Source organism: Belonocnema kinseyi, chromosome 10 (assembly GCF_010883055.1).
Source record: "Belonocnema kinseyi isolate 2016_QV_RU_SX_M_011 chromosome 10, B_treatae_v1, whole genome shotgun sequence".
In the NCBI taxonomy this organism is placed as follows: Eukaryota; Metazoa; Arthropoda; class Insecta; order Hymenoptera; family Cynipidae; genus Belonocnema; species Belonocnema kinseyi.
In genome coordinates, this window is record NC_046666.1 from 28269935 (window position 1) to 28286240 (window position 16306).

General features: G+C 22.4%; 1 protein-coding gene across 7 annotated transcripts in view; it reads right to left on the minus strand.

The window, feature by feature from the left end:
• Positions 1 to 16306, minus strand: part of LOC117181489 (pyrroline-5-carboxylate reductase 2-like) — a 39087-nt gene that overhangs the window by 5572 nt on the left and 17209 nt on the right. For all 7 annotated transcript variants that reach the window (XM_033374207.1, XM_033374205.1, XM_033374206.1 and 4 more), the window contains 5 exons: positions 14192 to 14329; positions 13707 to 13777; positions 7984 to 8154; positions 5628 to 5840; positions 3011 to 3176 (listed from right to left, as the gene is read on the minus strand). In XM_033374207.1, the coding sequence (XP_033230098.1) occupies positions 3011 to 3176; positions 5628 to 5840; positions 7984 to 8154; positions 13707 to 13777; positions 14192 to 14329 (759 nt within the window). The remainder of the gene's footprint in view (positions 1 to 3010; positions 3177 to 5627; positions 5841 to 7983; positions 8155 to 13706; positions 13778 to 14191; positions 14330 to 16306) is intronic.

Genomic DNA, 16306 nt, shown 5'->3' on the forward strand with positions numbered 1-16306 from the left:
AAGCTATTCTTTTTGTTTGAAAAATCAATTGGTTTGTTGAACCTTTTTTTTATTCGGAACGAAATTTGCCCTTTTGGATTGAAAATTCATTTTTTAGATTTAAAGTTCCAGTATATTGTTATAAATATAATTATTTTGTTGAATAGTAGACTATTTAGTTTTAAAAAAAAACATAGTTTTTGTTCGAAAATTCAGCAATTTTGTTAGAAATTCAACCTTTTCGATTAAAAATGCATCGTTTTTGGTTTAAAAATGTAAATTTTTTGTTGAAAATTAAACTATTTGGTTAAAAAACCACCTTTTTTGTTTTTGGTCACAATTCAACTGTTTTTTTTAATTCGCCCTTTTGGATGGAAAATTCAGCTTTTTAAGTTTAAATTCAATTCTTTTATTGAAAATCTAATATTTTAGTGGAAAATTAAACAATTTTTTTTTAAACAATTATTTTCGATTGAAAAGCTACATTGTTTGGTCAAAAATTCAACAATTTTGTCAGAAAATTTCCCCTTTTGGATTGAAAATTATTCGTTTTGGTTTAAAATTCCATTATTCTACAAAAAATATAATTATTTTGTTTAAAATAAAACCTTTTTTTTTAAAGCCACCTTTTTTGGTCGAAAATTCAACTGTTTTGTTGAAAATGTCCCCTTCTGAATTGAAAATTAATTTTTTTTTTGTTGAAATTATACTATTTTGTAAAAAATATAATTATTTGATTGAAAATTAAAATATTTGGCTACAAAACCACATTTTTTATAGAAACTTCAACAGTTTTGTTAAAAATTCCCACATTTGGATTGAAAATTCATCTTTTTAGGATTAAAATTATACTATTTTATTTATAATACAATTATTTGGTTGAAAATTCCACTTTTTGGTTAAAAAGCCACATTTATTGTGAAAAAACTCAAATTTTCTTTGAAAATACGCAATTTTTAATCGAAAACTCATCATTTTTGGTTTAAAATTTTACTATTTTGTTGAAAATTTGACCTTTTGGACTGAAAATTCATCTTTTTAGGTTTAAGGTTCTACTTTTTATTTTTATTTGCTCTTCTGGATTGATAATTTACCTTTTTCTGTTTAAAATTCAACAGTTTTTGTTTACAAAATTTCCCCGTTTGAATTGAAAATTGATGGTTTTAGGTTTTAAAATTCTACTATTTTCTTATGGATTGAAAACTCATGTTTTTTGTTTTAAAATTTCACTATTTTCATAAATATATAATTACTTTGTTGTGAATTAAAATATATATTTTTTTAAACCTCACCTTTTTTGTTAAAAATCTTCAGTTTTTATAAAAATTAATGTTTTTAGGTTTTAAAATTCCAATATTTTGCAAAACATAAAATTATTTTTTTGAAAATTAAACTATTTATTTAAAAAAAAGACTTTTGTTTAGACTAAATTTCGACAGTTATGTTTAAAAATTCCCACTTTTCGATTAAAAAATCATCTTTTTGGGTTTAAAATTTCACTGATTTTTTAAAAACATAATTATTTAAAAAAAAAAAAAAAAACACATTTTACGGCCAAAAAGTCAACAGTTTTGCTAAAAATTAATTTCTTTAGGTTTGAAATTCCACTATTTTGCAAAAAATAAATTATTTTTTGAAAATTAAACTATTTAGTTAAAAAACAACTCTCGTTTAGACAAAATAACAGTTATGTTTAAAATTCACACTTTTGGATTGAAAAATCATCTTTTTAGGTTTAAAATTCCCATATTTTGTTGAAAATTTGTCCTTTTGGACTGAAATTTATCGTTTTCGGTTTAAAATCCAATATTGTCTTTTACCAAATTTCCCCTTTTGAAGGGAAAATTTATCATTCAGATTTTTAAATTCTACTTAATCTTTTTTTATTTAAAATTCTACTATTTTGTTGAAAATGTTTCCTTTTGGAATCAAAATTAACCTTTTTAGGTTTAAAGTTCTACTTTTTTTTAATGAATTGAAAATTCATCTTTTTTGTTTGAAAATTTAACGATTCTGTTAAATATATAATTATTTTGTTGAAAATTAAAATATATATATTTTTAAACCCCAACTTTTTTGCTAAAAAATTGAACAGTTTATTAAAAATTAATCTTTTTAGGTTTTAAATTCCAATATTTTGCAAAACATAAAATTATTTTAAATACCTCTTTTTGAATTAAAAGTTTATCTTTTTAGATTTAAAATTCCATTGTCTTCTTTCAAACTTAGTTATTTGGTTTAAAATTAAATTATTTGGTTAAAAAAACATTTTTTTGTTTTTGCAAAATCAACTGTTTTGTTTAAAATTTGCCTATTCAGACCGAAAATTCACACTTCTAGGTTTGACATTCTACTATTTTATTGAAAATTTTCCCTTCTGAATTGAAAATTAATCTTTTTTTTTTGTTAAATTATACTATTTTGTAAAAAAATATAATTATTTTATTGAAAATTAAAATATTTGGTTAAAAAACCATATTTTTTGGTAGAAACTTCAACAGTTTTGTTAAAAATTCACTTATTTGCATTGAAAATTCATCTTTTTAGGTTTAAAATTATACTATTTTATTTAAAATGTAATTTTGTTGAAAATTAAACTGTTTCGTTTAAAAAAAAACCACCCTTTTTGGTTAAAAATTCATCTTTTTGTCAAATTGGACCGTTGTGTTCAAGAATTATTTACAGATTGAAAATTCAACAACTTTGTTAAAAAATGTATCTATTAATTAAAAAATCTACTGTCATATTTTCGGTTAAAAATTCTACTATATAGTTGAAAGTTTAAATATTTCGATAAACATTTTTTTTTACTATCTTAATTATTCTTTTTAATTGAAAAATATACTATTATACTATTATATTATACTATTATTATACTATTTTTGGTTCAGTATTTACATCTTTTGGAAAAAGTGTAAAAAATTGTAAAAAAATTGTAAAAAATTGTAAAAAATTATAAAAAATTATTTTAAAAATTGTAAAAATGGTAAAAAATTGTAAAAAAATTGTTTAAAAATTGTAAAAAAATCACCTGCAGGTGACGTAACATCGTCTTTGAGTTGACCGGGATGAGAATTCGTTTCTCGTACCATCATTCCCGCTCCAAGTACAGTTTGCGCTGCTAATTTGTAAGCAAGTGGCCTCATCATGCCCATTTTTACAGCACCGTCAGCCAAAGCTTCAATAACCATGTAAATCTGAAAATTTAATACCATAGATTAATTTTCTACCAAAAAATACGAACTAACCATAAGAAATGAATTTTCAACTAAAAATGTTACATTTTTAAATCAAATTTTCAGTAAAAAAAATTAAGACAGACTTGTAAAATATTTTTTAGTGAAGAAAGAGGAAAAATGTTTAATGTTTCAATTTAAAAAGATAAATACTAATCAGTTGATTTTTCAGTCCGAAATTATGAATTTTTCACCAAAAAGTTAATTTTCCATTAAAATAGTTTAATTTCCAACCCAAAAATAATTGTTTACAACCAAGAAAATTTCTACCAAAGAAGAACTTCTCACAAAAGACATTTATTTTAAAAAAAGTACTTGAGTGTTAAACTAAAAGGAATACATTTTTATTTACAAAAAAATTAAATTTTCAACAAAATAGTTGAAGCTACGAATCAAAAAGACGATTTTTGTTATAAAACAATTGAATTTTAACCTGAAAAAATGAAATTTCAACAAAAAAGTTGCATTAAATTTTTATAGTCATTTATTAATTAATACTATTTTCCAGAATATTTTTTTTCGGTTTTCAGATGAATTTTGGCGATTTTTCTGATAAGGAAATTTTGTTTTCTACAAAAAGGCGAGTTTTTGACGAAGGACATGAATTTTCAAATAAAAAGGATAGATTTTCAAGCAAAAATAGAAGAGGTAAATTTTCAGTTAAAGAAATGAATTTTTAACTAAAAAAAACGAATTTTCAAACAAAAAATTGCAAAAAAGATATGATTTTTCAAACAAAGATTCAAACAAAAAATATGAATTTTCAACAAAAAAGTTCATTTTCTATCAAATAGTTGAATTCACAACCCAAAATTAATTATTTTGAACCAAGATTAAAATTTCTATCCAAAAAGACGAACTTTTCACAATACATTAATTTTTAAACAAATAGTTGAATTTTCAACTTGAACGGATTAATTTTCATTTTTAAAAAATGAATAAAAAAAAACGAATTTTCAACAAAATAGTTGAATATTTAAGCCAAAAAGAAGAATTTTTGATAAAACAATTGAAGTTTAACCCGAAAATATGAATTTTCAGCAAAAAAGTTGCATTAAATTTTTTTAGTAATTTATTAATTAATACTGTTTTCCAGAATAATTTTGGTAGGACTTTCAGATTAATTTGGCCGATTTTTCTGATAAAATAGTTCAATTTTCAACGCAAAAAAAACGATTTTTAACCAAGAAGCTTAATTTTCTACTAAAAAAATATGAATTTGCCACAAAAAATATGAATGTCAACTAAAAATGGTAAATTTTTAAGAAAAACTAGAATAGTTAAATTTTCAGTTAATAAATTAATTTTAAACCAACGAATTTACAACAAAAAATTGAATTTTTCACCAAAAGCGATGATTTTTTTAAACGAAATTAAACCATTTATTTCAAAATTTATTTATTTTGTTGAAAATTAGTCTTTGTTGGTTTAAATCCAAAAATTAATCTTTTAAGGTTCAAATTCAAATTCTTGGTTGAAAGTGGAGTCACTTCTTATTTTTTCGTTGAAGATTAATAATTTTATTTGAAAATTTAACGATATTGTTGAAAATTTAATCATTAATTGAAATTAATAAATAATTATCATAAATACACATAATTATAATTAATAAATAATAAACAGAATATGATAAATATAAATATATAATTAATACATTCAATTTATTGAAAATTCTTATTGAAAATTCAACTGCTGTTTAAATTTTCAATTAATACTGCTTAATGACAATTTAACTAGTTCATATTAGGTTAACAATTTATCTTTTTTTTTGTTCATAGATTTAACTATTTAATTAACAAAATTTCAGAAACCTAAAAAGTATAAACTAAAAATTAATCTTATAAAATTTAGACTAATGGTTTGTATAGTGTTCAAACTATTTAGTTGAAAATTTATCTTATTTGTTGGAAAATCGTATTTTTGCTACAAAATTAATCTTCTTGATTGAAAATTTGTGCTTTTAAATTAAAAGAATCATTTTCTTGGTTTAAAGTACAACTATTTGGTGAAAAATTTATATATTTTTTGGAAAATTTATCTACTGGGCAGTAAATTAAGCGTCTTGGTTAAAATATTATTTTTTTGGATGGAAATTTAACTATTTAGTTGAAAATTTAATTGTTTTGTTGAAATTTTATGTTTTTAGCTTGAAAAAAGATTCTTAAATATATAGTCCAGAATCACGGAACTGGTTTGTTTCTCTCTATGTTGTCACGCCTGATTGAACCGGGAAAAGGCAGTACTTTTAAAAAAGGAAACTCTAGAAATATATAGATGGTATAAATACAGAGCCTTGGCACTTTCTTTGTATATCTTTTCCTTGCCACGCCTGAGTGAACCAAGAAAAGGCGGTAAATTCGAAAATAATTTTTTTTTAGAAATATAACGATGATATTATTCCTTTCTACTTACATATGCAGGTCCTGATCCAGCCAAAGCAGTCACAGGATCAATCATATTTTCGGGAACCTCTTCGCAAAGACCCACAGCAGAAAATAATTTTTCAGTCAGTTGAGCGTCTTTTTCGCTGGCATTCGTTCCTCGAGAATAAACGGTAGCCCCACAACCTACTAAAGCTGGGGTATTGGGCATTACCCTAATTACAGGGGTACCTTCTGGAAGGCCCTAAAATAATTTAAAAATATATTTTAAAAATTGGATAATTAGATTGTTTAAACAATCAACTACAGGGTTGTGATTAGATAAAACCTTGAAGGGATAAGTCTAGAATTTTCTATAAGAGGCACTTTAAATAACTGTCAAATATTATAAATTTTTATTTGATAAATTTTAATTTCAAATTGCTTAACTCCGCTTATAAAATATTCTATGTTGAAAATTTTTATTGTTCCTGACGATTATATTTCTAGTTAAAAACTGTATTATTTGGTTGAGAATTGAACCATTTTTTTAATAAATCATCCTTTTTCGATGAAAATTCGTCTTTTTGGTTTGAAAATTCAAGTAACTTTTTTAATTTGTCTTTTGGTTTAAAAATTGTAGAAATTAAAAATATTATACATAATATAATAATACAATTTAATTATATATTTACTTCACAATTATTATTAATTAATGATAAATATAAAATACAAAATGAATTGATAATATAAATGAAAATAAATAAAAATCTTTTTTGGATAAAAGTGAAACTGTTATTTAGCAACTCTTAATTTTGTTTTGAAAATTTAACTGAAATATTTCTTGGTTGAAAATTCAACTATTTTTTTTTTAATCGTCCACTTTTCTTAAACACTCGTCTTTTGGGTTAAAAATGATAAAAAATTAATTATTTTGAGACAAAATTAACTTTTTGTTGAAAATTCATATTTTGGTGTATAAAATTCGACCGAAATCTTTCTTGATTGAAACTTCAACTAATTTTTTTAAATTCTTCTTTTTGGTTTTTAAAATTTATCTGTTTTAGTAAAAATCTCATCTTTTTGGATAAAAATATAACAACTATTTTTCAGCTTTGTTAACAAATATGTTTACTGTTGAAAATTTATAATTTTGGATCAGAATTCGTTTTCTTTTTGATTAAAAAATTAATTTTTGGATTAAAAATATTTTAAAAACATATTCATTTTATTTTGAAAATTCAACAACTATGTTAAAAGTTAAGTTACTTCCATTATTTTTTTTTTAATTCATCTCTTAAGTTAAAAATTTAACTCCTCTGTTGAAAATTCGCTTTTTTTGGTTTAAAATTAATTTTTTTCAACTGAAATTTTAACTTTGCGATTTTGTTTACAGGAAATTTTTTTTTCTCTTGAAAGTTCAGCAATTTGGATATTTTTTTCTTGCTTAAAAAATCCTTATTTATTGAAATTAACAATTCGTATTTTTGGTTAAAAATTCATCTCTTTGGTAGAAAATTAATATTTTTCAAATGAAAATCCGACAACATGGGCAAAAATAGTAGAAGTTGAAGGGCTTTATTGAAATTTCGTGTTTTCTTATTTGTTTGCAATTAATTTGAATTTTCCTCTTTCTTGGTTAAAAATTCCAATGTTTTCTTGAAAAGTAATTTTTTTAATCTATCTGTTTTAGAGAAAATTAGTTTTTTGTCTTGAAAGTTAAACAGTTTGAATCAACATTTAAAAAAAAATGGAATTCAACTTATTATTTTTTTAACTTTAAAAAATCTTTATATTTTGAAAATTGGTCTTTTTGGTTATAGAATTCATCATTTTCGTTCAAAGTTGATCTATTTGATCGAAAGTTTACTATTTAGTTAAAAACAATTTTTAATAAATAATTTTTAATTGAATATTTAACTTTTCCATTTTTAGTCAAATATTGGGCTAAGTTAAATTTTCAACTATCTTGTTAAAAATTTAACAATTATGATTAACATTCTTTTTTTTTAATATAAATTATTAGAATTTATGTTTTTGTTGAAAATTCAATTTTTCGGATTGAAAATACAACTGTCTTATACAAAAAATCATTTTTGTAGTTTGAAAATTCAACGATTTGTTTAGAAATTGAACTATTTTTTTTGAAAATCATCTTTTTTGTTTTTAAGTGCAACCATTTTTTAGAAAATGTAACTTTTTCTGAAAATTCCTCCTTCCGAAATTGTTTTATTCCTGGTATAAAAAAATTTATGTTGAAAGTTTTACTAGATAAAAATACTGCGATTGTTGAATTGTTCAGGAAAAAATCAGGGAAAAGTCAAGGAATTTCGAAAATAAAATTTTGCTGCTAACTCTCAATAATAACCATAATTTAATTTCAATTTAAGAAAATAAATCCAACTTACTTTTTCTAGGGTATTTATGTTGATGCCCATTGCAATCGAAAGAACCAATTTTTTATTGGATTTCAATTCAGGAAGAACTTTTGGGACTACTTGAGGTTTTACTGATAAAATCAGGACATCTCCCTGATCTGCTACAGTTTTATTTGAAAATACTGTCGTCGATCCCATATCCTGAATAACAAAAAATTACCTAATATATGAGTATCAATCAAGTAAATAATTAATTAATATTAATTAATTAATAAGGTTGTTGAAACTTTTGAAATTTGAAACTAGAATAAAAATTGTGCCATTTTAATCAAAAAGATTAAAAATAAAGTAATTTTATATTGGTGGTCTATAATTAGACAATTTAAAATTAAAAAATATCCATTCACGTAAATCCGAGTTCAAAATTTTAATTTTTTTTCAAATTGTAAGCCAAATTTGAACATTTTTGGTCGAAAAAGTTTAAAACCGTTCAATTTCGAATTCATTGATTGAAAAATGAATAAATCTAAAAGTTTTGCGCGTTTAAATTTGAAATTAATTAAAATTTAATAAAAAAGAGTAATTAATTTAAATCAAATTATATTGCAATTTAATCAACTTCAAATCAATAAAATTAATTGAAAATTTTAGTACTGTTTCTACTTTACAAAATAATCGATACAGAATTATTTTATTTGATCGTTCACATTACAAATAAAAATTATAAATATTTTAAAAGAATAAAAAAAACTAATTACAAAAGTTGCAGGACAGTTATACTTTTAAATCATGATAAATTAGAAAAAGAGCCTGAACAATACAAATACATTTTTGGGGCGAATGAAAATTACCAAAAAATAAAATTCCCGAATAATAATATTCCCGCGTTGGAAAATTCCTGAATAATAAAGGGACGACTAAAAAATCTCGAAAAATAAGATTCCCTACACTGTAAGATTGCCGAATTTAAGGTATTAGGATTTTTTTATTAATGAAATTTGGGCATTTTCTAGTTGGGATATTTTTTAATTCGGCAATTTTATTTTTCGGGATTTTTTAGTTGTCTAATAATAGTATTCCCAAACAGTTTTAAATATTAACGAATTTAAAAATTCCCGAATTAAAATATTGCTGAATAATAAAATTTTCGAACTTTTTTTTAATGTTACCGAATTGGAAAATTCTCGCATTATAAAATTCCCGACACAGAAAAATTCCCCAGTTGGAAAATTCTTAAATAATAAAAGTCACAAATAATTAAATTCCCAAATTAGAAAATTCCTGAATAATAAAACATCCGAACTGGAAAATTCAGGATTTATAAAAATCCCGAGACTGTCAAATTTCCCAATTGGAAAATTCCCGAATAATAAAATGTCCGAATTGGAATAATCCCGAATAATAACATTCTTGATAATTTATAATATTACTGAATTTGAAAATTACCGAATAATAAAATTCCAGATAGAAAATTGCCGAATTATAAAATATACGAAATAGGAAATTCGCGAATTATAAAATTCCCCAATAATAAAATTTCTGATTAACAAATTTCCCGAATTATAAAATTCCGGAACAATGTATAATATTACCGTATTGAAAATTTCGCGATAGAAAATTGACGAATTTTAAAATATCCGAACTAGGAAATTCCTGAATTATAAAATTCCCATCAGTGTAAAATTCCCCAATATTGAAAATTTTAAATAAAAAATTTCCCAATTATAAAATTCCCGAACAGTGTATAATATTAACGAATTGGAAAATTTCCGAATAATAAAATCGCCGATTGAAAAATTCCGAATTAAATAATAATCGAACTAGAAACTTCAAAGATAAGTTTTTTTATTAAAATATCTTATTATTGTGTTTTTAATAAATAATTAATATTGATAAGAAAATATAATTGTTTAAATTCAGAAAGTTTCTTTTTCGGATATTTTATAATTCGGCACGTTTCTGTCGGGATTTTTATAGTTCGGGAATTTTCAAATACGGGAATTTTATATTGTCGGGAATTTTAATTTTCCGGATTTTGCAGTTGCCCTTTTTCATTGTTCGGGAATTTTGCATTTCAGTAATATCATAAATTGCTCGAGAATTTTTGAATTAAAAAACTTTATTTTTCAGGATTTTTTAGTCGTCTCAGATCTTGTTTATTAAAGGCCTTCAATTTTTAAATAAAAAAATCATTGATTAAATAGCGTTCTGACAGAAAAAAATTCGCGTGGAATTATTGGATCTAATTGATACAAATCTGAATTGATAACGTCATAGATCAGATCGTATAAAAATGATTTACGTACACAAGATACTCTGTAAATAATGCGCCATCGATTATTGAAAAGTGACAGGTTGGGAGTTATGAGAGTACCCTGGGAATTGGGAAATTTCCTCTCCGATAATCAATCTCGGTCACTGAATTTATACAGAATTTAGAAAATTAAAAATAAATGCTTAGACTTATATTTTATTGGTTATTTTTTTTTTGCCAAAAAAACAGGATATTTTGTAATAGTGCAGGGGAACCATCCTAAAGTGGATAATCAATTATTAACAGCAAAAACATACTTTAAATAATTAATTTTGCCTTTAATTTATTAACAGGTATCGTGTCTTAACTATTTATTAAATTAAAATAAATCTTTAAATAATTTATTATTTTTAATTAATTATTATCCACTGTGGGCTGTTATCCACTATATGGAGGTTTCCCCTAGATGCATTTACTACGAATTAAATTCTAATTAAAAATTATAACTTGGAATAATTATTTGAAAAAGTTTTTGAACATAAGTGCAAGAAATTATAAAAATATACGATAAATTTTTGAAAATTTTTCAAAGTTTTAAAATATTTTGATTAGAATTATTCCTAGCATTTTAAATATTTTTTCAATATTTTAAAAATTGAATATAAATTTTCCCAGGAATTTCGAGAAAATTGTTTATCTTGAAAATGCTTCAAATTTTAATTTCAAACTTTTAAAAATCTAAATCTTGTTTTTAATTTTTTGAAATCTTTTGAAATTATTTTTGAAATAGTCTCTAAACTTCGAAATATCTTTGAAAGTGATTCGGATTTTTCTTAAAAATTTTTTAAAACACTAAAAAATAACAAAATTGCCTTCAAATAGTAGAAATTCTTTTTAAACAATTTTGAAAATCTTGTGAAATGTTTTTAAACCTTTTTAAATATTCTCTTAAAATAAATTTTGCAAACTAAAAATCATTTAAAAAATTCCTAGGAATCTTAAGAAACTTGTTTATCCTCTTGAAACGTTTCAAGGCTTTTATCAAACTGTCAATTTTTTTCTTCGAAATCTGCATAATCTGAAAAATCAAAAAAATATCTTAGAATTTTCCAGAAACTTTTTTTTTACAATTTTTGAAATATTTTTGAAAATTTTCTTCAAATTAATTTTTGAAAATAAAAAATCATTTTAAATTTTCACAGAAAGCTCAAGAACATTTTTTATTCTCTTAAAACCTTTAAAACTGCTGAAAGCTTCCTTTTTCGAAATCTTCAAAAATTTTCATTTAAAAAAACTTTAAATCTTTACAAGTTTCAAATTATTTGCCAATTTCCAAAATTTGAATTTATCTCTTAAACTCACTCAGTTTTGTTAATTTTCGTAATCTTTCAAAATTAAAAAAATCGCTTAAGAATCTTCCAGATTCTTTTTTGACAATTATTGAATAAATTTTTAATATTCTCTTTAAATTAATTTTGTTGAATAAAAAATCGTTTTAAATTTTGCCAAGAATCATACAAATTTTTTTACTGCTTTTTTTAAATCCTACTGAATTAAATTAAACTAAATTAAAAACTAATTAAATTAAATTGATAATAAAAATGATAAAATAGTTATAATATAATGAATGATAATAAAAATAATTAATGAAATTAAAATTAACTAATTGAATTAAAACTAAATTGAAAAATGATCTCTAAAATCTTACAGATTCTTTTTTGAAACGTTTCGAAATCTTTTTCAATTTTCTCTAACGTTTTTTTAATTTTGTAATATTTCAAAATTAAAAAAAAATCGCGTTAGAATCTTCCAGATTATTTTTTGGCAATTATTGAAATCTTTTTAAATATTTTCTTTAAATTAATTTTGTTTAGTAAAAAATCGTTTTAAATTTTGCTAGGAATATTACAAATTTTTTTATTGTTTTTAAACTGTTCAAAATCATCTAAAAAATTTGAAGTTTTTTCTAAAATTTGAAAGATCTTTTAACGTGATTCAAATTTTTTCTCAGTTTCTTTCAATCCTGCTAAATTAAATTATACTTAATTAAAAACTAATTAAATTAAATAATAAAAGTAATAATATATATATATATAATATAATAAATAATAAAAATAATTAATAAAATTAAATTGAACTAATTAAATTAAAACTAAGATAAAAAATGTGCTTCGAAATCTTACAGATTATTTTTTGAAATCTTTTTCAATTTTCTCTAAAATTTTGTAAATTTTGTAATCGTTCAAAATTACAAAAATCGCTTTAGAATCTTCCAGATTCTTTTTGTGCAATTATTGAAATCTTTTTAAATATTCTCTTTAAATTAATTTTTTTTAATAAAAAAAGCGGAAATTATCCAGTGTGTACCAGTCTCCCCTATACGTAGAGATGAATAATAGTTTTAACACAAATTATAAATTCGTTTAAATTGATTTTTGATTGAAATTTTTCAACAAAAAAAAGAGATTTTTAATTTAACTGAATAATTATCGAAAATATGACAGCATTTAAGTATTTTTTTTTAAAATATGAGTCAATGAACGAGATAAGTGAATCGCGTGCATGAAGAGATCTCGTGATATTCTATTGAGGCACGCTCCATATTACATCATCGTTATCTCACTCTTTGCACTTGCAGAAAATTTAATTTATTTCAATTCCATTGTTTAAGTTAATTAAATAAATTTGAAACTTATTTAAAAATAAAAATTTCCACCTAGTCATATCATATAATCAGAAAGAAAATTTTTAGTTATTAAAATTCCAAACACTTATTGACTTTCAGAAATAAGGTAACCCTTTTCTTAATTATTAATATTTTTATATTTTACCCATTTTTATCTTTAGGTCTATCGCTGAAAAAATATAAGGGGGACCTGTCTACTGTGGATAATTAATTAAGGGCACAAATAAAAAAAATTAATTTAAATTTATAAACAATTATTTTTTATTATTTTACGTATATTCGTATTTTTAATTAATTATTTTCCACTGTAGGTTTCGGTATCCACTCTAAGTAGGGGCCCCCTATTATTAATAGTTTCATTTCTCAACAAATAAAAATCATAAAGATTGTATCGTTTCCAGTTCTGGTAAATTTCCGAAGACCATAAAACATATAGAAGTCGGCTGATAAGCTGATAAAATTGCTTATCGATCTTGGGCATATATGATCTATAGAATACATAAACAGATTGACAAACAAACATTTAACATGATCTTTAAAAGATAGGCCAAAAAGATTTTTTCGTTCTTCACACATTCAGAAAAATATTTGCCTTGAATTAAAGAAACCATTCCTTAAAAATAATTTGTTTTATTTAACAAAAAATAACTTCAAAATAAAAACCATTTTAAATTAGAGAAAAATTTTATTTTGAACAAAGAAATTTCTTTGAATCGAAAGACATTTTTTTGAATGGAAGAAATTTTTTTTGAGTAACTTTTTTTTATTTTTTTAATGTTTAAAAGGAATATAAATTCAATAAATATTACTCACTGTGAAGGCGTCGATGCTTCCTGAGTCACTTGGAAGACAACTCGCAATCATCATTTCTCCTTTACTCAAACCTGTTATAATGAAAAAATAAAAATATTTTTTATAAAAATTATACTCTAATTTTTTTTAACTATATCTATTATAAATTCAAAAAAAATTATTTAACTATCTAAGAAATACTATTTTGAAAATTATTTTTAAAGGTTAAAAATATTTTTTAAATCTTTGTTAATTTCGACATAAATCATAAAATTCTTGATAAGGAGGATTATAATGTAAATGCAAATGTAAATTATCGTTAAAAAAGTCTGATACACATTGTCGTACAAAAACAGATTAAATAGATTAGCTTTTAAAAATGTGTAGCTTGATTGAAATCTTTGAAGGAAAATTTATTAATGTCTTTAAAAAAATGATTTATTTATCATGATATAAAAATGTATTTATTATCTAAAAAATTTTTTTAAATTATTAAAAAAATTTACCAGCATTTATGAAACCATTGGCAAGGGCCTGTGCCATTTTTCCACCACCTAGGAACCCAATTTTGAGCATGTTGGTATCGATATCCAGTGGTATTCTTCTCTTCTGTTCTTCAATATCGGCGAGGAGTCTGTCACTAACTGCAAAAATATTTTTAATTTATTATTTTAATTTTATTTTTTATTTTTTATTTGATACAATACGCGGAATTTATTTTATTTAGGGGGAATCTGCTTACAGTGGATAATGCAACCTAGAGCGGATAATTATTATTTAAAAATACCACTGTATTTATAATAATTAATTTAATATTATTAATAATTAAAACACTATAAGTTCTAATAAATAAAAATAAGAATAAATGATTTTTCTATTATTTATGCTCTTTAATTATTATGCACTCTAGGAAGGTGTCCCTAACTTCTGTCTTGAAGAAATGTACAAAAAAACTTGGGATGTTCTAAAATTTTTATTTTAAACAATTAAACTCTAATTGTCTGATATTGCCTTCTATAAATTCTGGGTAATATAACTCAGAAGTCTTGTTAATTTAGAGCTCGTTAAAAAAACACTTATCTTTTTATTAGCTTTGTTATTGAAGAAAAATGATTCATACTGTACGTTTCAACAATTTTCAACCAATCGTTTTTTTAAAAGACTTTTTGTAAATATTTATTTACAATCAGTTTTGGGTAGTAAATTGTTACAAGTTACGTTTTTCAACAAAAAAGTTGAATTTTCAACCAACAAAGATTTTTCAGTCAATAAAGAAAAAAATCAAATCCAAAATGTGGTGATTTTAAGTTATAAAGACGAATTAAAAAAAGAGTTGAACTTACAACCCCAAAAATAAATTACGAAACAAATTAATTTTCACCCAAACAGATTAAATGTCCCTGAAAAAAATGGACGAAAAATGGAATAGTTCAATTTTTGTTTTCGAAAAATACTAATAATTTTCAACAAAAAAAATCAAATTTCTACCTAAAAAATTAACTTTCTATACAAATTTTTTGTTGACAAAGTACATAAATTTTCAACCAAATATTTAAAATTTTGATGGAATTTTTCAAAAAAATACAGAAAATTTTAATCAAAAAGATTAATTCTCTACCAAAAAAGAATAATTAAAAAAAAAGAATTTTCAACCAAAATGTTTAATTTTCGACCAAAAAAAGAAAAAATTTCAACTAAATAGATGAATTTTCAAAAAAAAAATGTTTAATTTTCAGTTAGAGAAATAAGTTTTTAAGTAAACTAAATCAATTTTTTAAGAAATATTTCAATTTTTCTGGTCAAAAAATTGAACTATTTCATTAAATATTGATTTTATTAAATTCAAAACTTATTTCTCTAACTGAAAATTAAACTATTTTATTTTTTTTGACATTTTTTTTATTTGAGAATTCATCTATTCAGTTAAAATTTTTTCTTTTTTTTTGGTCGAAAATTAAACATTTTGGTTGAAAATTCTTTTTTTTTTAATTATTCTCTTTTGGTAGAGAATTAATCTTTTTGATTTAAATTTTCTTTATTTTGTTGTAAATTAATGTTTTTGAACTAAAAATTGAACTAGTTAATTTTTCACCGAATTTTTTTTTACATGCATTTAATCTTTTTTGTTGAAAATTCATCTGTTTGATTGAAGATTGAACTATTTCGTTAAAAATTCATTTAACTTGATTCAAAACTTATTTGTCTAACTTAAAATTAAACTTTTTAAATTGAAAACTTATCTTTCTGCATTGAAAATTCGTCTATTTTGTTAAAAATTGGTCTTTATATTGTTGGAAAATTTAATACATTTGTTGAAAATTGTATCAAAATTTTTAATATTTGTTTGAAAATTCATGTACTTTGACAACAAAAAATTTGTATACAAAATTAATTTTTTAGGTTGAAATTTGATTTTTTGTTGTTGAAAATTAGTGTTTTTTTTTGACAAAAAATGGAACTATTCCATTTTTCGTCAATTTTTTCTTTCATAGACATTAAGTATTTTTGGGTGAAAATTCATTTGGTACGAGGGTAGTTCAATAAGTCCTTAGAATGAAGTATAAAAACAATTTTTTTTGGGTAAATTTTTTTTTATTTTTCAACATAATCTCCTTGGAGCT